Source organism: Fusarium sambucinum, chromosome II (assembly GCF_050947815.1).
Source record: "Fusarium sambucinum isolate potato_lamoka chromosome II, whole genome shotgun sequence".
NCBI lineage: Eukaryota > Fungi > Ascomycota > Sordariomycetes > Hypocreales > Nectriaceae > Fusarium > Fusarium sambucinum.
The window spans coordinates 4,720,891-4,740,716 of record NC_139293.1 but is presented as its reverse complement, the minus strand read 5'-3'; the positions used below and the strand labels follow the sequence as shown (position 1 = coordinate 4,740,716).

Sequence of the window (19,826 nt, the reverse complement as noted above, 5' to 3'; positions counted from 1 at the left end):
CTCATCCCAGCTTTGACTGCACAGCTCCTCAATGACGAGGTTCTAGCTGAGCTCGGAAAGAGCTTGTGCCGCATGCAAGGGAGCAGGCCTCAAGGGGCTCAGACAGAGATGGAGATGTGTGTTTGGAGGAGGGTCTTGGCGATTAGGATCTCTCGTCTCGGCAATGATTCAACCAAGAGAACAACCCCTGCGATTTCACTTGGACCCTACTCTTATCAAGCTTATCTACAGCTTTAAGCTTATGGTTGTTAACATTAACCTTGAAACTTGGGCCTCCATATCGGGTCTAGATGGCTTGGCGAACCCCTGGCCGCAGCGGAAGACCAAGGTCCCGGCCAACGCGACCCCGTTTCTTCGTTTCAGCCTTGGAACATTTTCTTGGAGAAGACAGAATTCCTGATATCTATACGAAAGTCTCTTACTATTACTAGCGTTTGGGAACAGATGTCAAGTTTCATCTCTGCCGGTCCTGTAACGGGAACGATGCCTTTCCGCCAAGCTGTCCTCACTTTACGAGAAGAGTTTGAGATTGATTAAATAGTGGCTCAGGGGCCTCAATTGTTTTCTTTTTCTCGGGATCAAGCCACAGTCTTGTATCCACTAGACTCTATCAGTCGAAGCCTGTCGAGGCATCTATATTGCTACTGCAGTCACTGAGACCATGCCATTGACGGCAAAGTAGTACCTATAAATGTTTAATTGGAGAGGAACAGACATTCTCTAGGGTTACGTAATTGCAAGGCAGATTTGGCTAGGCCAAGGCATTTTCTTATATGTAGGTATTGCTTTGGCTCGCAACCAAGACTACATTTCTTGTCAGGTTCATGCGCGCCACAAGTCTGTCTTAACCCCGTTTTTTAAGAGCTGGGGTTGACTTGGACAGTGGAGTTGGAGCTGAAACATGCCCACAAACCTTGGTCAGCACTCATTGACAGGGGAGTTGCCAACTTCTGCATAGGGTAAGCGAAGTTTGCGAAGAATCTTTTTCACGATGAATTGGTAACCCAAGAACGTTTACAGAAGATACTCACGTGTTGCAAATCTAGCATTGGCATCGTCAATCAATTGAAGATCTGTGTTCTAGGGTAGTCTCAGCCCAAACTTAAGAAACATGTGGTGTTCGCTTGTAAATCCCGACGAAGAAACTAGACTAGATACAGCTCACAAAAAGACTAGAACAAACCTTCAAAGATGAACACCCAATAGCAATGACGTAGCATAATATGACGCCCTCAGTAACGAACATAACGTGAGATGACGCCCTCGAGTATTGATCGTATAAAAAAAGAAATGCCTCAAGAATCTCAACTTCAAGTAATTGATTCTGCCGCACCTTTGATTGCATTCACAAACTCAACGATGGATCTTATTACGTCCGTTACATCAACTCAGTCTACTTCCTTCTTGGGAAAGGTAGTTGAAATCTGCATTGTCTCTTCAGATTGCAAAAAGACAATCTCAGAACTCACAAAACTCGGCGTCGGCCCGTTCCGTATCTTCGAGTTCAACTCAAACACGGTGTCTAATCGTTATTTCCGCGGCCAACCTGCAGAGTTCGAACTACTAGTCGCCTTTGCAGACACAGGCGACATGGTATGGGAGATCATGCAGCCTGTTTCTGGGCCATCAATTATGCAAGAATTTCTCGACAGAGGCGGACAAGGAATTCACCATGTGGCTTTTGATTGCAATCATGTTCCACAGCAGCAACGCAAGGAAGAATTCAAAAGACGTGGGTTTGAGGTTCTGCAGTCAGGTATATGGCATGGAAGAAAGGGAACTTGTGAATTTGTGTTCTACGATACAGAAGGAGCTATAGGAACATGTTTTGAGTCGTATAGCTTTTCGGATGATTGGGAAGAACCGGATGAGGTAGTCAATGGTGTTTAATGCCAGCTGGCTAGCGGGGAATGACTGTATTAGCGCGTCGTTGCAACTGGGACTCAAGTATGTGGCCGCGTTCTATTCATTCAATCGAATCTATCTGTTAGGCATCATATCCACTCGGCAGGCCTGATCTAGGCATCACGGCTGACCTGCATAGAGGCCTCTAGTGGCTATGTTTTTTCACTGCCACAATCCTACCGACAACCTTCTTTAGAAGAGGAGAAAAACCTCATATACTGCGATTGTCTGTTATATTCTAATCTCACAACTATCCCGTCTAGCAAATCCTTATAATCATGAGTGCTTATACATATAAACCAGTCTCCAAATCCGAGATTCGCCTTGTCGCATTCAAGACAAGCGGACCAGACGAACAACAGCTCGAAGCCAGCATCAAGAACGTAACACTCGATCCAGAAAACCCCACCACATACACGGCGTTATCTTATTGTTGGGGAGATGCGGTTGAAAGAATCGAGGTCCCCTGCGATGGAGAGATACTCAGCATCACGAAATCCCTTCATGAAGCGCTGGCCGAAATCACAAAGTCTCGTCAGAGCGAGCCTTTGTGGATTGATCAAATCTGCATCAACCAAGAGGATATCGCCGAAAAGTCTGAGCAAGTCTCCAAGATGAATGAGATTTATGACAGTGAGTCTGTCCTTAATGGATGAGTATAGTCCAGTAAAGCTGACTTTTCGCAGAAGCAGAAACGGTCGTCGCTTGGTTAGGCCCAGCAGTGGATAACACAGAACTGGCCATCGGCTTTGTCAAAAAGGTTGGCGATGTAGCACTTCCCACAGCAACAAACATGTTTCGCTGGGACAGTTATGGCGAGGAACACGAAAAGACCAAGCTTGAGCGCACCGAGGCACTAACCACTGAACAATCTCGAGAACTGGGCATCCCTTTCGATGATGCTGATTCCTGGACTGCTTTCGTCGACTTCTTCGACAGACCTTGGTACCAACGCATGTGGACAGTCCAAGAGATCATCCAAGCTCGCAAAGCAATTGTGATTTGCGGACCGCACAGTATCCCTTGGGAGCATGTCAGCGCTGCTGCGAGATGGTACTGCTACAAGGCTGGTGCCATTCATCAGGATCACCAACGAGAAGTACACGGGGCAAGTCTGGCGGGACAAATGTCGACTATTGCGTGGCGTATGAGAGAAGGCAGCGAGTATTATCCCAGTCTTTTTAACCGATCTGCACACCCGACGTGCAAATGGAGCTTGCGCGATCTTCTCGAAAATCTACGACCTCGTCTCGCGACAGATCCTAGAGATAAGGTATTTGCGCTATTGGGTATCAGCGACGTTGATCGTGGATACTGGGGCAATAAAGGCATGGCAGTCAATTACTCCATGTCTCTTGTGGATGTCTTTACGCAAGCGACCGACGAAATTATCAAGTCAGATCCCAGGTCAGACCTCAATGTCATTTGGTCTGCGCGACAGAGGAACGATGAGGCTGAATGGCCGAGTTGGGTTCCTGACTGGAGACTTGACACAGGAACAGGATGCGCATGGGGTATCGGTGCACCCTTCAAAACGGAAGGCAACCCGAATGGGGAGCATGTTTATATCCCTACAGAAGAGCCTCGCTCGTTGGCTGTGAAAGGTAAAGTTATTGGTCGAGTGACGTACAAGAACCAGTATCGACATTTTGGTGAACTCTTCCAAGAGAGCCATCTTCGGGAAGTCTACATCGCCTGTATGGAACGGTTATCCGCTTACCCAACGGGCGAAGACGTTGAGACGGCGTTCGGACTCACCTTGATCGGCGGCCTCCCGTTTCCCGCAGGTCTAAAGAAAAAGGATACATCGTTGGAGACATACACAGCAAAGTACATGCAATTCTACGACAATACGCAAATGCCAATGAGAACCCCCGAAGAAGAAGAAAAGCGGGATGAAGCCCTTGCAGAGACGTATAAAGTCGGCCTAGACATGACGTGGTTGCAAGAAGTTTTGGGTGCGTATTGCGAGCGACGATTTATCGTTACCGACAGTGGACACATGGGGCTGGCCCATCACGAAGTCTTGGAAGGGGACGTTATTGCTGTGGTGATGGGTCTCCAATGGCCGTGCGTTTTGCGACCTAAGAGCGAAAGGCACGACGATGGGTACAAGTTTATTGGGTAAGTGAAACGCGAAATGTGAGATTGCGACAAGGGTACTAATTTGTTTTGACAGGGACGCGTATTGTCACGGTGTGATGAATGGAGAGGCAATGGAGGGCATCATCAGTGGAAGCGACGAAGGGCAGGTCTTCACTCTGAAGTAGTAGAGGGTTGGTCAATCAGTCGTCAACAAACGTCTATAGTCTAGTCTAAGTCTATCTTCATTGCATGCCATCCTAGGCGACCACTGCACTCGACACAAGCGGTATGTATTGTGGTATTTTATCGTGTTTCGTCTCCCGTTCGTACATGTTCGTCAATCGCGTGTTGGGTCGTCCGTCATGCTAAGCCAGTAGCTGTGGTGTACTCTCTTTTACTGAGAGCGGGTGTTGATGGGAATTCGGGTTTCATTGGAGGTATCTAACATCTATGCCTTAGCTCCTGTAATAATACAAATCTTAGTCAAACATATTCTTGTTTTGTTGTCAAGTCCCAGCTCTTAATCAGTCCTGGGTCGCTTGCGAGACTCAGACTCACCATTCTCTCCCTGGGCGGAAAAGTACTCGAGGCTGCCCTTGGGGTCGGCCTTCATGGTCTTTCCGCCCTCCTGCCAGCCAGCAGGGCACACCTCGCCGTACTCTTCGGTGAACTGGAAGGCCTTGACGAGACGGATGGTCTCCTCGACGTCGCGGCCGACGGGAAGGTCGTTGACGGTGATCTGGCGGAGGACACCCTTGGGGTCGATGATGAAGAGACCACGGAGAGCGATACCCTCGTCCTCGATCAGGACACCGTAGTTGCGAGAAATCTTGGTGGACTTGTCGGCGATGAGGGGGAGCTCCAGGTCGGGACCGAGACCACCCTCCTTGCGGGGCTTCTCAACCCAGGCAAGATGGGTGAAGTGGGAGTCGGTGGAGACACCGAGGACGGTGGTGTTGATCTCCTTGAAGCGGTCGAGAGCGTTGTTGTACTGGATGATCTCGGTAGGGCAGACGAAGGTGAAGTCCATGGGGTAGAAGAGGAGGACGACCCTAGAAAAGTTAGCAACGGGTTGGACCATCAGGGTGTGCAGTCAGGTTCTTCCTTACCATTGTCCCTTGAAGTCAGAGAGCTTGATGTCCCTGAACTCACCTCCGGGGAAGAGGGTAGTGGCAGTGAACTCGGGCGCAGGGCGCTGAACGAAAGCTTGAGACATTGTGATGGTGTTTGTTTGGGTTGATTGAAGAATCTGAGGAGAGAAAGGAAGAAGAGAAAGAATCAGGAGAGAAGCTTCGATGGACGCGATTAAGAAGGCTCAGGAAAAAAGCAAGGACAGTGGAGCTTCATCAGGGGTCTTTGCCTCTGTTGACTCTTGTTGCCGGTGGAAGGAGGTGGAAGGTGGAAATCATTCAATTTTAGCGCGGTTGAGATAACGATGGCCTCGCCGATAAGGGATAACGCGTACAGTACCTCTACCCGACAGGTGCACAGTTATTCAACCGTTACCGCCATGAGTTGCCTGATTCCAACATTTTAGGTAATTAGCGTTGGCGATAGAGTAAAGAATTGTTGGATTGGCGGTGACGCAAGTGTGGACTTTTTTATTATTTTTGTTTTGCCATGTTGTCACGTCATGTCAAGTCAATGCCGCACTCTCCGCCCACTAATTCACCCACTAAAGGCAACTAAAACGATACCTGCGATACAGTGCATTGCAGTGCGGCGCAAATACACGTGCTAAGCTGAAAACCTTGATCCTTGTCCACTTTCCATCGGCATCTGAAAATTGATTCCAAATTGTAACCTTTGATTGTCCAATCAGTTGTCTTTACTCTCTTACTTCCGGCTTCGGACTCTTTCGGTTCGGAATACCGACTTTCGCCCTTTCAATCTTATCAGCGACATCACACCATCTTTCACAACACGATGATGTACGTACTTTTACAGTAGTAGATTGATAAGGATCTGTCCATATTAATAATCTAGTCTAGCTTCTAGTCTGTGCCACTCCATTGCCATTTTGCGTCCCTCTTTTTGCCAGCGCATCAGCCTCTCTGATTATCTCCGACATGTCATCGAGCGCTAACTGCGGACTCAATGCGCAAATTCTCAAGGCCACTTTTCCTCTGACCTTTGTAGTCAAGATACCAGCCATGTTGCTTGAAATCAGGCTTTTTGATACTCCAGTGTTGATCACCTCCAATTCATCTTCTTTCAACCCCTTTCGTGCATGTCGAAATGTCACGACTCCCAGACTCGCCGAGCTGACAATCTCCCAATCATTCAACTTACGCAATTCTTCTTCTGCTCTCTCTGCCAGATCAAACCCATGATCAATCATCTTTCCTAGCCTCTCCACGCCAATAACCCGCAGTGTGAACCACAGCTTCATCGCCCGCGATGCAGGACGTGTAAGCTCCATACTGTAATTCCAAAAGTTGGGAATTTCCTCATCTTCTATCGCAACGCCGTCGCGTAGATAATCGCCCTCATTTGCAAAGCTTCGCACCAGGTTGGCCTTGTCCTTGACTAACAACAATCCACAGCTGTAGGTTTGGAAGAGCCATTTGTGTGCGTCCCATGACATACTGTCGGCGTACTTGAGACCATCTACCGCTTCATAACGTGTAGTCGAGAGAGTCGCTGAGGCGCCGTATGCACCATCTACATGCAGCCAAAGTTGCTCCCTTTTGCATATCTCCGAGAGTTGTTCCAACGGGTCGATGGCGCCAGTATTGGTTGTTCCGCAAGTGCCAACCACCAAAAAAGGCACAAGGCCTGCTTTTCGGTCCTCGTGTATCGTCTTCTCCAAAAGGCTCGTGTTGAATTTAAAGGACTTGCTAGCAGGCAAAGTTCGAATTTGCCCTTTGCCGAAACCGAGTAAACGCAGGGCTTTGGCGACAGAATAATGAGTCTGGTCAGAGAGATAAACAACGCCCTTGTGCGATTCGCCATGTGGCACAAAGCGGTCGCGAGCGAGTACAATACCCATCAAATTCGCCATTGAACCACCGGAAACACAAATACCACCGGCAGTTGAAGGGAATCCGACTTGTGAAGCCAGCCACTCGATCAGAGTCTTCTCAATCACCACTGGGCCCGAGGCCTGCAATTTTGAAGCGCCTAGGGCATTGAAAGCGCTGGCTACAATATCTCCTAACCAAGCGATTGGTGATGTAGGCGAAGGAATGAAGCCCATGAAGCGAGGATGATTGACGCGCATGCGGTGGTCGAATGCCGCAAATGCCTCATCGAGGACTTGGTCGATCGAGTGCGCTGCACCAGGGGTGCCTATCTTCTTGAGGTAGGGGACATCTTTTGGCTCTGCGACTTTGATGATTGGATCGTCTTTTACATCTTGAGTTGTTGAGCCAAGGCGGTGGATGATGGATTGGACAGCTGTACAGACAGCTTCAAGCTCGTCTGGTTGGTGAAGTGAGTCCATGATGATTGCAGTGTGGGATGGTAGATGTTTTGAATTGTCTAGTATCAAAGGTTGCGCATTCGCGAACTTATATTCCTAAAGGCTCTTGTTTTCTGTCCCAAACCGCCACGTATAACCCGATAGTGCTACTATAACTGTGATTCCACCCGCATTTGTGGAGTATATTCTGCCCTACACGACATGTCATCAGTGCGCCTTTCGAAAATAATGTAGATCCGTCAGATGTAAAAGGGCTATCCAGCTATCCTCAGCTATGATAGGTTGATCAACTGGGGCAGGTCTTGCATAGGTCCATCTTGTCAGCGCGCCCTTGATGATTGTTTACCGCATTGGGTAATTTTGCGAGAGCCACCAATTTCTCACACGGGGTGAGACTCTTGATAAGCTGGACTACATGCATGTGTTTGAAACATTTGTGAATGATGGCAATGGAAATGCTTGCGCATTGGTAGTATAATGTGACACGGTACAATGAACATGTCGCACCAACATTTACCCAAACTCACTTTTGCAGCAATAACAGTCCATTTTAGTACGTGTAAGCGCATGGAACGGTTATCCAAGTGTTCTGACTATCCGACTTCTGGAGTGAAGGCAACAGAAATAATTAATAAATGGATCTTGCCATCAGTAAGCACAAGGTATCCAATCAAGCTTTGTCAGGTTATCTTAGGACACATCGAGTTGATATGGATCAAAAGAAAACACCAGAAGATAGCCTTGAGATATCGAAAAAGGATTTATATTTAATCTCGGATCTATGCGCTCTATGATCTAAGAATGTTCTGCATAAGAAATTAGGAATGAAGAAACAAAATACAATACTTTTCTCCCAATTGCCAACCACGTCGTTCATCATTCTCTTGCACACCATGGCGAAAGTGTCAAATCGCCCCTGGCAAAATCTCAGTAATGTTACTCTTGGCCAACTCCTTGCTTGCATCTAAAACCTCCACCATGCGCCCTCTAGCCTTCGCATTCTTCTCATCACTCAAGTCAGCCCGCCCCATATGCTCCAATGTCACACAAATCACCGACTCCATTAGTCTTTGTGCCAACTCCCCAGCGTAACCCTGTTCATAGAACGCTGGTGTTTCATTGACCTCCAACAACCAAACTGTTCCCTTTGTGTCGATGAGATAGTCAATGGCAAAGAGCTCATAGCACTTATCTAAGGGTGTGAACTTGTCCGCCATGGTATGGGCAGCTGCGCGTAGGAGTTCTCCCGAAATCTGACATGCTTGGTCGAAGACACTCTTCTTCCAATCACCAGGCAGTAGATCGTCATCCATTTTCCAGAAATCTCGCATCGACTCTTTGCTCATGAACTCTTCTTCCTCTTGCAGTGCGGTGTTGGTAAGAGAGGATTTGAGGCTGGGGTTCTTCCATGGCGGCTCATAATCGTCGAGGGCTAGCAGGGTGAGCATTTCATCGAAGACATGTACTTTGAGTCGGCCAACTGAAAGAACGTATGCGCGGACATGCCATTTCCTACCATCCACTGGAGGAATGGAAACAATGTACTGCTGCGCGACAAACTCCCTCAAAAGAGCCGATGGGATTCTCTCATTCTCGCCGATAACAAGATTTTGTATCTTTTCTGCATCTCTCATGGTGTCTTTATCTAAAGCATTGATGGAGAGTTTTCCACTTGCGGTAATCAGAGCATCCAACGAGTTGAGACCTGGAGTTGAGAGGCTGGGTCGAAACCCATCCGAGTCCGAGTCGCTTTCATCTTTGGTCTTGGTGACTTCAACTTCGACCTCGACTTCTTCTTCTGTATCTTCGTCCTCCTCCGAGATATCGGCAGCCAGCTCAAGATTGCCAGCCAGCTCATCGATTGTACTGAATATCCGAATTCCATGACCGCAGTCAATCATCGCAGGCTTTAGGATCCACCAATCTCGTTCTGAAGCATCCTTTGCTTCGTTATCTTCCAACGAGTAAAGTAAAGTCAAGTCGTCGGCCGCTGCCAACGCATCATCCACATACTCGCTATAGTCCAGCGACAACTTGACAGTAGCGGGGCTATGTCCCTTCAGAATACTATCTGGTCGCTTCGTAACCCAGTAGTCAACAACACTAGCCATGTGGTCCTTTCTTGCGAGCGCATCGCTGTTGGGGTACGCGTTGAGCAGGCCGTGCTTGGACCTATTCAGCACAGCAAAGTGGTGGTTGAGCTCCCAGCCGTTGAGAAACTGGAATACTGCGTCGGCATCTTCAGGGATCTTGGAGTAGTCTTCGTAGCATGTAGCGTCTTTCACGTGACGTTTTATGCATGTCTCAATGTGCTGGTCTAGCCAGGGGTTGGCGCTGTGAACATATACGTGCATGTTTGACTTGGCTTGGTGGAGTCGTTTATCGAGTGATGCAGCCTTTTTCTGGAGGGAGGGAAGCCTGACGGGGGATTGGTAGACGAGTGAGTCTCGATTCCATGTGATCGGCAACTATATTACGAGAAGCTATCATCAAGTACGTACTTGACTGACAAAAAAGCAATGTCTGCAATGCCAAGTTGTGAGTGACAGCGCGACTCTTTTAAATGCCACAACGCAATAGAGAAATAAAATATTTTTCTCTATTAGCCAAGACATTATTGAATGGTAATTATCAACAGGATCCACAAGATTCATAATTTTGTGAGTTCTATTGGACATTTCGCTCGTTAAACGTAAGCAGCATCATGAAGTTCATGATATTCTTCAAAATGCATGATCAGCCATGGCACTCACCGTTTCCTGTCAGGGGTCATGCCAGGGCTCCAATTGTTGGATCGATGATCGCTCGGACCTCATGGTCCATGCGAATTCCACTGCCAAAATTGTACCGATGGAATTTTCCGGTCGCGAGTCGTGTATCAGGTTTATGATGGATGTAGTTAACATGACTGGGGGTATCTAACAGAAACAACAGTGCTCTTATTTACCACAACATCCGAAACAAAATCTCATTGACCATCTAGGTAAGAACATAAAACGTGTCGCATTGGTGTCAGAAAAATGAAATGGGTATCCGTGCTCAATGCCGCTCAACATGCAAAAGGTATCTCAACCTGGCCAGGCATATCAAGCCTCACCTTTTTCTGTCACGAAAGCAACTCCTATCCCCAAACGAGCCTCGTCTTCCAATCCTCTAGGATATTTTCGTCGCAGTGTTGGGTAGAAATTGGAGCTGTAGTCAGCAAACGGCTTCTGCATGTGTAACAATGCCGAATGATAACTATCGAGGGAATTTCGCCGATCGTGTCCAATATGCCGTTTTCCAAACGCTTTAATGTTGTCCAGATCTCCGTTTTGTGTTTTGCCGTCGTCCGTTGCTGCGATGGTGGTGTCATCAGACATTCGAGGACTGCTGATAATTATCAGAGGTTCTGACTTCTGATGCCGCTTGTGTTTGGTAGGCCGTTTCTGCCAACTTTGCATGGCCTGCTTTCGATATGACTCTGCTACTTCTGGTCGGAAAGGAAGTTGCGAGAGCCAGCTGTGGACCTTTTGTTGAACCGTCTCTCTAACAATGTCCTGTGGTCTCAGACTCTTGTCGTAGGCCTTTATTTGTTTGTACTCTTGTCCAGACGCGAAGATGAAGGAAGCTGAGGAAGTTGAAGAAGTGTCGCTTCTTGTCGAGTCAAAGCATGTGGAGCTTGGCAAGGCTGGTAGAGGGGGGAGTGGTTTGATATCGTGGTAGTATTCTTTTGCTGGTTTGTGGTAGTTGAAAGAGTCGAGATCTAAGCTCAGCTCGTCGAGGGCGGCGAATATTTCCGAGATTTCTTGTTCGACACGCCATGTATAATTGTTGCGCCGAACTCTTGACTTTTTTGTTACACCCTCAACATAAAATGTTGGAATAGTACTGCTAGTAGTAGACATTTTGAGGTTGAAACACTGAGTATGTTAGGTGAAAGTGGTATGGGCAGTCACACATACAAATACTTTCGACTTTGCTGTATAAGAGAAACAAAAATATACAAGAAACAGGACCTTTTACATGACGATCATTAACGTCACGCTCACGTCTGTCATACCTAGTGCGTCAAACGATTTTCGTCATTGACCAGTGAATGGCCCGAACCCCGTCTCAGGTTGATGAACTACTCAACGTACTTGTGGTCCAAGCTCACCGTTGATTTACCGGCGGGATTTGTTTAGAAGCGCTTTGTTTGCCAATCAACATAAAGCAGAATGAAGCTTTGTGTTTGAAATGGTTAAGCTCAGAAGCGGTATTACACAAAAAGAACCTGAGAAGCAATGCGCTTAACCATTTCAATCTCCTCTCGATCCATGTACTGTATTCTAGTATCATGGATAAACGTTGTAAGAAAGGTTTCTTGCATGGAACTAAGACAGATCGATAAGGTCCGATTCAATCGGTTATCTCGTTTTTGAACTCGTTGTGGAAGGTGGCTGGAGTCTCAAGGAACAGGGTTTGAACATCCGTACGACTACGGCACAAATTGAATTGCCATAACCAGAATAGACAATGTTTAGAGTTAGGAAATCCCAGGATCAGGCCTTTAGATTCCTCTCACATGTTAAAGTATAAACATTGAATTCTTTTGCGTCAGAGCCATTGTCGAGCCATTGTCAGGTTCCAAACGTGATCGGCCCTTTTTTAAAGCCAGAAGCCTGCAACACTGTTTTCAACAAATGCCTCGATATCTCAACATCGGTTCACAATACAATCTCCATTAATGACAGGATCACTCGACGTCATCGGAAAGATCTCTCCGTCGCTGTAACCACATTCGGCACCTCAACCGAATTACCAATCGGCAACCAGTGATTTTCCCGGTTGATAGGCAAAATGCAGGGCTGCGGCTCAGCCTGACCCTTTTCATCTTAAAGTCCATACTCACATGCCATGTCTGAGCTGAGGGCTATATCAAAAGTTCCCGCTTCCTCAAAGTATGGCAAGGACCAGCCTTGTGAACATACACATTCCTTTTTAATCCATCCGACTATATTTTCTGGTCGACGTCGACACAAGATAAAAACTTAAAATATCACCTGACACTTGGGGCATAGCTGTCAATAATTTCTCTCGTATCGCCAGGCTTTACAACTACCCTTCCTATTTCAAGTGGAACAGCATGTGCCACTGTCTATCAACAATTGTTTAATCTGTCTTGGCACATGATTACCGAGGGAAACTTTGTACCATGCAACGCGTTCATGTCGCGAAGCAGCAAGCATATGAGTTACAAAGAGGAAGCCTATTGGCATACCAAACAGCTCTCCATCCATATGTTCCTATGCATACACGACTGAGGACAAAAACCAGCTATAGACCCTTCCTGCTACTCTGAAGCCACTCCTGCAAAACTCTCTGCGCAACATCCAACCCTTCACGAACCACCTTGGCCGACTCCTCAGCCACTTGATAAGCAGCTTCGGAAGCAGAAACAGCCTTCTTTGCCTCTTCGATCTCTCCATTGGTAGCCATAGAGACCGCTTCTTCAGCTCTTCGGGAAGCGGCACTACCAGCCCAAGAGGCTCGGCGTTCAGCATCCTGGATCCCAGCGACGGTATCACTAAGGGACTTTGAGATATTGGAGGCCATCTCGGCGGTGTACTCGGCGCTATGTCGCGCTGCTGCATCTTGTCGTGCGGCATTTTCTGATCCTCTAACTGAAGCTTGTGCCGCTCGGAGAAAGCCTACCATCTCCCTCGCTCTATCATGGGCATTCTCGGCAGATTGTCTTAGGTAAGTAGTAAGTCGTTCATTTTCGGCCTTCTTCTTGTCATCTGGTTTCTCAGCGTCTTCGCAAGCGACAGCTGCATCAATAACCCTTCGTGCCTTGATGATGGCGTCCTCAGCTGGGGCAGTAGCTTCTCCGAGCGCAGCCCAAGCTTGAGCAGCGCAATCATAAAAGTCGGAGATTTTAACAGAGTTAGCATGTACCGCATCACGTCGTGCTTCAGTAGCAGCATTGATCATCTGTTCTTCGTACTTCCGTGCCATGATACCATAGTCGCGGGCTTCCTCAGCAGCTGCCTTGGCTCTAGCGGCGTTCTCAGAGACCGTCCATGTGATGGTGCGGACGTTTTCTCTATAAGACGAATACATGTGTACCCATGTGCCGACAGTCACGCTAATTAGGCCGAAAATGACAATGGGAAGCAGTGACGGCGAAAAGAAGGGTAGAACAGCTGTAAGGGACCACCAGTTGAGGAGGAGCCAGTATGTTTGGGCATGTTCAAGGTAGCAGAAACGAAGAGGCCCATAGATCTTACTGATTGGGGCAAAAAGGTACGCAAAGATGGATGTGACAATGGAAATAGCGATGAACAGATATTGTTCAGATGGCTCGAGAGGGAGGGAGACGTTGTAGTATACCGACAGGTGATAGGCCAGGGCAAGTAACGAGCCAACTGGAAAGTTGAAGGTCAGTAACTAATTCACTTTGGTTGTGAATCTATCCCACCTTTCAGGTAAGTCCCAACACTAGTAGAGACAGTCTTCAAAGCATAAAATGGTCCCAGTAGCGAAGACCATGTGCTCTCATTATTCTCTTGGCCATTTGGCAATGACCAGATAGCACCAAAGTATAGTGCAACGATGAGGACGAGTGGATTGGACAATTGAGATATAATCAGGCTTTGTACATCGGGAAATATCGGTGTCTGATTAAATACAAGGGCGATGAAAATGATAGTCTTGAAATGAGGTGCAATTACTCTTGACAAAGATTCCAAAGCGGGAAACAATTCCTCGCCGGCAGTTTGTGCAGACATGGCTAGAATGGCCTGAGCTGATAAGAGCTTTGATGTGATCAGAGATGTTACGTGGGAAATATTAAGGATTTATAACACAGACCTTGGCCAGAAAGTGAGGCTTGCAGAGCCCAATATGCATGTATGTGTATGCACAGTTACGTGTAGAAAACAGTGCCTCACGTTACTGGTCCAATAGTCTCCGCGTTCTGCTTTGGAGCGGGCCTCTGGGGAAATGCATTCTCCCACAGAATCTTACGTCGCGTTCGATTTGTTTCGATTGGCGAATGATTCGCGATGTTGTTCCAAGCTTGATCCATGTCGTCGGGCTCTGAAATCCTGTGACGCGGCCTGACTCGGTGGGGATGGCCTCATTGTGCCACCAGCTGCCACGTCGACAGACATCAGCCTGAATCTTGTTAATAGACCCATATTCACCTTATTACATCATCAATCTATGCATAGTCGCGCTCTGACCTCCTACGGGCTCTGACTGCTTCTTGTACTGGATACGGCATTGCTCGCAGATTCCAAAGCCATTTGCCTCACTGATTACTTGCCTCTTGACATGGGGAAGCAATGGCTACTTTAAGACGAAGGTTAAGCCCTCAGTGACTTGACGACTTGTCATATATGTCTGGACTTGTCTCCGCCCCATTCCAGTTGATTCGGCTCTTTTCTAACAGTAACACCCGAACCAAGGGCTTATTATTGGATAATGAATTAGATTACGGCAAGACATGACCAATTGGCCATCTGCCTGGCATACGATTATCGCCATTCTGATGATTCTCCATTCTGCCTTTATCACGAATCCAAATTTGGTTAGTTCCAGCCTAATCTCTGGATTATCACACAGCTTCAAGCTTGCTTATCGGAGAATACCAAGGAGAAGGTCCAAGCGATGGAATCGTTGAAATTTCGTTCCCATTCGCCAGTGTAAACTTTGTTGCCAATTCAAGGATTAGTTAGCTGCCGACGTTGTGGTTCGATTTGTAACCATTCGTCAATTTGTCATCAAGCAAAGCTTCCACTGTAGATAGCTCCGCGGGGTAATACTGGTGAGGAAGGTCGAGCCGATCCCCAGAACCCATATCCTTTCTACGACACCTCACTCGGGAAGAGATGAATTACGGTTCTCCTCTTCTTCCTTAAACACAAAATCAGTCTTGCCCTTACCCTGTTTTTTTTTTGTCTTTTTCTTATTTCTTTTTACCGGCCAAAGGTCATCGAGCCAACATGAGCACATCAACGCCCTCGTTGAACAAGGAATCGTCAATTCTCATAATTGGGGCGTGAGTACCAACTCCAAGTATCATACGAAGTTTATAGACTGACGATAAAAACACCAGAGGCACTTTTGGTATCAGTACAGCTTATCATCTCTGCACACGAGGCTATAAAAATGTCACCTGCATCGATCGTCACCCATGGCCCAGTCTAGACTCTGCCGGCCACGACTTGAACAAAATCATGAGAACAGAATATGACGAGCCTTTATACACGAATTTAGCATTAGAATCTCTTGAGGCCTGGAGAGATCCTCAATGGAACGGCATTCACTTCGAAACCGTATGTAATCATCACCCTGACCTTGTCTCAACGACTTGCAATTAATATGCGCAAGGGACTCATCACTACCACAATGGGTGAAAACAAAGCAGAGAGATTCCTCGAAAAGTCATATGAGAACTTGAAACGTGAAGGAAAGGCTACCAAGCTTGAGCTGATCCAGGGTAGAGACCAAATCGTCAAGCATGTGCCACAACTTAAGAACGCAGTTGGCATCGAGAACTGGAAAGGTCTGTACAACAGCCTTGGTGGTTGGGTCCATGCTCGAAAAGCCCTTGAACATTGGGCAGCGGAAGCAGAGAAGATGGGTACCAAATTTGTCTCTGGCCCTCAAGGTACAATGACAGGTTTAGAAATGGATGATTCTGGTGTCATGGTCGGAGTCCGAGTTGCTTCTGGCCACATCCATCAGGCTGATCACTATATTCTGAGCACTGGTGCCGCGTCTCCCCAGCTTCTTCCAGAATTGTCAAAGCAGTTGTGGTCAAAGTGCTGGACTTTGGGTCACATCCAACTCACTGAGGAAGAAGCTGCCGAGTGGAAGGGAGTGCCAGTGATTTACAACTATGAGCTCGGCTTCATGTTTGAGCCGGATCCCGATACTAGTAAGTCTAACGGAATCTCTATTTTCATATATCAGCTGACAAGAGGTACAGATCGCATTAAGATCTGCGACAACAACCCCGGCTACCAATATCGAAAAGGTACTTACATTGACGAAAATGATAAGACAACACATTACTCCATCCCTCGTTACTCTAGTGATCACCCCCAAGATGGCATCCCTCTCGAGGCCGAACTTGCGATCAGGAAGTTCATCGATACATTGATGCCACAGTTCTCCGATAGACCTTTGGTCGATGCACGTGTTTGCTGGTGTACTGATTCCCCAGATGCTCACTGGTTAATCGATAGGCATCCCAAGCACGATCGCCTACTTCTAGCGACGGGTGACTCTGGCCATGCGTTCAAAATGTTTCCCATTGTTGGACGTTACATCACTGATGCATTGGAGGGTCTTCCTTCTGGTTTAAGGAAGGAGTGGGCTTATGGTGGAAGGGTCGCGAAGCCTGCGTCCCATCGCCCCGACACGGAGATCAAGGATCTGATTAAAGTGTTGAACATTGATTCAGAGGCTAAGCTATAGTTGCGCTCAAGGAAAGCCCGATAATAGAGTTATACAAGTTGTGAATGTAAATGTTTTATTAGGTGTTGTTATTGTGTATAATGAACCCCCATTCCTTCGATTGTGTTTGGCATGTCCGTTTTGCCTACTTTTTATCGTGATGAGAAAGGATCGTCTTCGAAACTACACATCTTTGTCAGATCGCGAACACACACGAATAACGTAAACAAACTTACAATGTGTTGCCGAATCCATCTTGACACACGCTTCTGCCCTGTACATCACTGCATGTTGAGCCTTCAAGAACGAGACGTCCTCCTGGGCCTCGAACAACAGGAGTGGGGGCAGCCGAGGCCACGGAAATGAGTGAGATTAGGGCGATGGAGAAGAACTTCATTGTAAATGTATTGGTGAGGCCGGCTCACGGGTGTAAGAATGCGTTATTAAAAGTGTGTACCGTAGAGGAATTGAAGATAGATGCTGTAGTTTATGTTTGTGGCTAAGTTTAAGGTTTAAATATCGGAGAATTCGTCTTAGTGGTTCGTGATATTGAAACTGGAGTCGTGTTTTGAAACACCATTCAGACATCTTTTTAGTTTCAGATTTCCATAACAATCTCCAGGCTAGGTACTGAAGCAAACCCCTCCAATAATAATTGGCCGCGTCTGGGGTTAGAAACGTTCAGGCAAGACATGGATGGTAGATAATTATGCATCTTCATGATTATACCTGGTCGTTTCTTTGTTGTGCTCTTACTTGGATCGCGTGATGATGCTGTACAGCTAGGATGAGAAGCGCAGCATTAAGGCTTCTTACTCCACCTAACAGCAAACCAATGCATTGGCTTAGGTAAGTTAAATCGTAGTTTCGTGGGTTATTTTTTGTCTTGAAACATCCGAAACGTGGTGTTGATAGAGACGATCTTTGCTCGGCTACTTCCGATGGTTGCAAACTCATGTGTATGGGTCCCAATCCTCGCCCAGCAATGGGATGTTCCATTTTGGTTACCACAAAAGTAAGAGGAAGAAAAGGTAACAATTTTTGTTTTTGGTAGAATCTTGGGTCTGCTCTGTGGTTGTGACATCAGATTTGCTTTCATGTTAGTTAGAGTCTCACGTCGAACCTACGTCACCATATCAGCTACGTCATTCAAGACGACTCTTGTCGATCAAGCTACGACGAGATATAAAGTGAGCCTCAGCCAAGCCCACACAAATATCGCACTCACATAAACAACAAACTGTCGCAGTATCACAAATAAATCCAATTCAACATGTCCAAACTCGTCGACGATGTCAAGTCTGGCCTTAAAGGCATTCGTGGAGCTGGCGACGCCCTCAGAGGCGAAGTCCTCAACGCCACTGACCAAGCCTTTGATACGGATCCCAACCACCCCAAGACACTCAGCAAGGAGACCAATAACAAAACCATCGCCGAGAAGGGAAAGCAGGATATGAGAGGTGTCGATGACATGATTGCGCGTCGCGAGTGGGAGCACAAGGGTGTTGAGCCTCCCACCCATGTTGGGCACAGAGAGCATGAGAGACCAAATGAGGCTCTTAACAGAGAACCTGGTACCATTTTGCCCGGTGAAACGACTACTTATGGGAATGGAAGGACTGAAGGAGATGCCGTAAGGGAAGCTAGAGCGCATGTGCCTGGTGAGCAGAGGCTGGCGTGAAGGAGGTGAAGGAATTAAGGTGATTATCTCTCCTACGATGCCTTTCTACCATTGCTTACTGATCTTTTTCTTCAGTTCAACGTCCTACTTGACCACGTTATATGACGATACCCACGAGAAAGGAAGAAGCTGTTACAAAGTTAGCATATGCTATAGTTGCGAATAAAAACTGTCTCATATACCAAACATATTTTCAGATGCTCCTACGATGAATGACGATGAATGATATGTTTAGGAGCATTGATTATTAATTGTCATGTACCGTCCTATCTGCACTCTCTAGCCCCGTTGTCCATCCTGGCACATCGCCTATTTCTTATAACCCTTCTCAGCCCCTTCATAATTCTCTCCAAACGTCTCAAACCACTTTTCAATTGCATCTGCTCCCATCCCAGCACTAATCGTCTCATCACCTCTCTCAAACTTGGGTGTGATCTCATCCATAAACTCCTCTACCGTCAATGTTTGAGGTGAATACTCCTTCTTGTTATCGTCGGGGTTCTCCCGCTCCCGGTGCAAGTCGGTAGCTACCATGGGCGGTGCGAGTTCCACGACGCGAATATTGGTATCCCTAAGCTGCGTTCTCAGATTCATAGACCAGAAGTGCAGCCACGCCTTGGTGCCGTTGTACACCGGGTTGATGATGGAGAATGGAATGAAGCCCAACACGCTTGAGACGTTCATGATCAGGGCGTTAGGCTTTTCTTTGAAGTGAGGGATGAGGTTGAGAGCGAGGTGCATGGGTCCACGGATGTTGATATCAATTTCTTGATCAGCTTTGTCCAGGAAATCGTCATCCTTGAGAACTTCAATGGGGCGCTGGACACCGGCGTTGTTGATCAGACAGTCGAGTTCTGGGTGGTCGCCGGTGATCTTCTTGACAAAGGCAGGAATATCAGACGTTTTGCCCGTATCGAGAACGTAATATCCTGCAGCACCGATTTCCTTGGCTGTTGACTGGAGATTTGACTCTGTTCTGCCAGCGATAAGAACCTTTTTGCCCTTGGAGGTGAGATACTCAGCCAATGCACGGCCGATACCACCTCCTCCGCCAGTGACAAGAGCACATTGGAAAGCGAGTGTATCTTGAGTCATTTTGCAGTATCTGACAAATCAAACAGAACGGTATGCTTGTGCTGTTTTATAAAGGTCGAGAATTGTTGATTCTTGTTTGTCTGTATGAAACTTCGGCACTCGTACTGGGAATCATCGCGTCATCAGAGGCGCTAGGAGGACCCGTGGATCTTCGGACTCAATGCCAGAGAGCCGATAGTCCCGGAAAGAACTATAACTAAAATAATA

General features: G+C 47.1%; 11 protein-coding genes across 11 annotated transcripts; 4 read left to right on the top strand and 7 right to left on the bottom strand.

The window, feature by feature from the left end:
- Positions 1 to 1,359: 1,359 nt before the first annotated feature.
- FSST1_008518 (uncharacterized protein) lies at positions 1,360 to 1,890 on the top strand (the record flags this gene model as incomplete). The annotated part of the gene is made up of 1 exon (XM_083225408.1): positions 1,360 to 1,890. One exon carries the CDS (start codon positions 1,360 to 1,362, stop codon positions 1,888 to 1,890), a length of 531 nt encoding a protein of 176 aa, XP_083084479.1.
- Positions 1,891 to 2,183: 293 nt separating this feature from the next.
- On the top strand, positions 2,184 to 4,175 carry FSST1_008517 (HET domain-containing protein; the record flags this gene model as incomplete). The annotated part of the gene is made up of 3 exons (XM_083225407.1): positions 2,184 to 2,538; positions 2,592 to 4,029; positions 4,085 to 4,175. 3 exons carry the CDS (start codon positions 2,184 to 2,186, stop codon positions 4,173 to 4,175), a joined length of 1,884 nt encoding a protein of 627 aa, XP_083084478.1.
- A 335-nt stretch (positions 4,176 to 4,510) lies between these two features.
- Positions 4,511 to 5,206, bottom strand: FSST1_008516 (thioredoxin-like protein; the record flags this gene model as incomplete). Its single annotated transcript, XM_083225406.1, has 2 exons — positions 4,511 to 5,042; positions 5,100 to 5,206. The coding sequence occupies 2 exons, from the start codon at positions 5,204 to 5,206 to the stop codon at positions 4,511 to 4,513; spliced, it is 639 nt and encodes a 212-aa protein (XP_083084477.1).
- A 771-nt stretch (positions 5,207 to 5,977) lies between these two features.
- Positions 5,978 to 7,435, bottom strand: FSST1_008515 (pyridoxal phosphate-dependent transferase; the record flags this gene model as incomplete). The annotated part of the gene is made up of 1 exon (XM_083225405.1): positions 5,978 to 7,435. One exon carries the CDS (start codon positions 7,433 to 7,435, stop codon positions 5,978 to 5,980), a length of 1,458 nt encoding a protein of 485 aa, XP_083084476.1.
- An 884-nt stretch (positions 7,436 to 8,319) lies between these two features.
- On the bottom strand, positions 8,320 to 9,768 carry FSST1_008514 (tubulin-tyrosine ligase family-domain-containing protein; the record flags this gene model as incomplete). Its single annotated transcript, XM_083225404.1, has 1 exon — positions 8,320 to 9,768. The coding sequence occupies one exon, from the start codon at positions 9,766 to 9,768 to the stop codon at positions 8,320 to 8,322; it is 1,449 nt and encodes a 482-aa protein (XP_083084475.1).
- A 732-nt stretch (positions 9,769 to 10,500) lies between these two features.
- FSST1_008513 (uncharacterized protein) lies at positions 10,501 to 11,301 on the bottom strand (the record flags this gene model as incomplete). The annotated part of the gene is made up of 1 exon (XM_083225402.1): positions 10,501 to 11,301. One exon carries the CDS (start codon positions 11,299 to 11,301, stop codon positions 10,501 to 10,503), a length of 801 nt encoding a protein of 266 aa, XP_083084474.1.
- Positions 11,302 to 12,712: 1,411 nt separating this feature from the next.
- Positions 12,713 to 14,166, bottom strand: FSST1_008512 (uncharacterized protein; the record flags this gene model as incomplete). Its single annotated transcript, XM_083225401.1, has 2 exons — positions 12,713 to 13,803; positions 13,857 to 14,166. 2 exons carry the CDS (start codon positions 14,164 to 14,166, stop codon positions 12,713 to 12,715), a joined length of 1,401 nt encoding a protein of 466 aa, XP_083084473.1.
- A 1,218-nt stretch (positions 14,167 to 15,384) lies between these two features.
- On the top strand, positions 15,385 to 16,864 carry FSST1_008511 (FAD dependent oxidoreductase; the record flags this gene model as incomplete). Its single annotated transcript, XM_083225400.1, has 4 exons — positions 15,385 to 15,440; positions 15,498 to 15,717; positions 15,773 to 16,322; positions 16,374 to 16,864. The coding sequence occupies 4 exons, from the start codon at positions 15,385 to 15,387 to the stop codon at positions 16,862 to 16,864; spliced, it is 1,317 nt and encodes a 438-aa protein (XP_083084472.1).
- Positions 16,865 to 16,995: 131 nt separating this feature from the next.
- Positions 16,996 to 17,240, bottom strand: FSST1_008510 (uncharacterized protein; the record flags this gene model as incomplete). Its single annotated transcript, XM_083223875.1, has 2 exons — positions 16,996 to 17,026; positions 17,080 to 17,240. The coding sequence occupies 2 exons, from the start codon at positions 17,238 to 17,240 to the stop codon at positions 16,996 to 16,998; spliced, it is 192 nt and encodes a 63-aa protein (XP_083084471.1).
- An 876-nt stretch (positions 17,241 to 18,116) lies between these two features.
- Positions 18,117 to 18,524, top strand: FSST1_008509 (uncharacterized protein; the record flags this gene model as incomplete). Its single annotated transcript, XM_083225399.1, has 1 exon — positions 18,117 to 18,524. The coding sequence occupies one exon, from the start codon at positions 18,117 to 18,119 to the stop codon at positions 18,522 to 18,524; it is 408 nt and encodes a 135-aa protein (XP_083084470.1).
- A 309-nt stretch (positions 18,525 to 18,833) lies between these two features.
- FSST1_008508 (SDR family NAD(P)-dependent oxidoreductase) lies at positions 18,834 to 19,619 on the bottom strand (the record flags this gene model as incomplete). The annotated part of the gene is made up of 1 exon (XM_083225398.1): positions 18,834 to 19,619. One exon carries the CDS (start codon positions 19,617 to 19,619, stop codon positions 18,834 to 18,836), a length of 786 nt encoding a protein of 261 aa, XP_083084469.1.
- Positions 19,620 to 19,826: the final 207 nt, after the last annotated feature.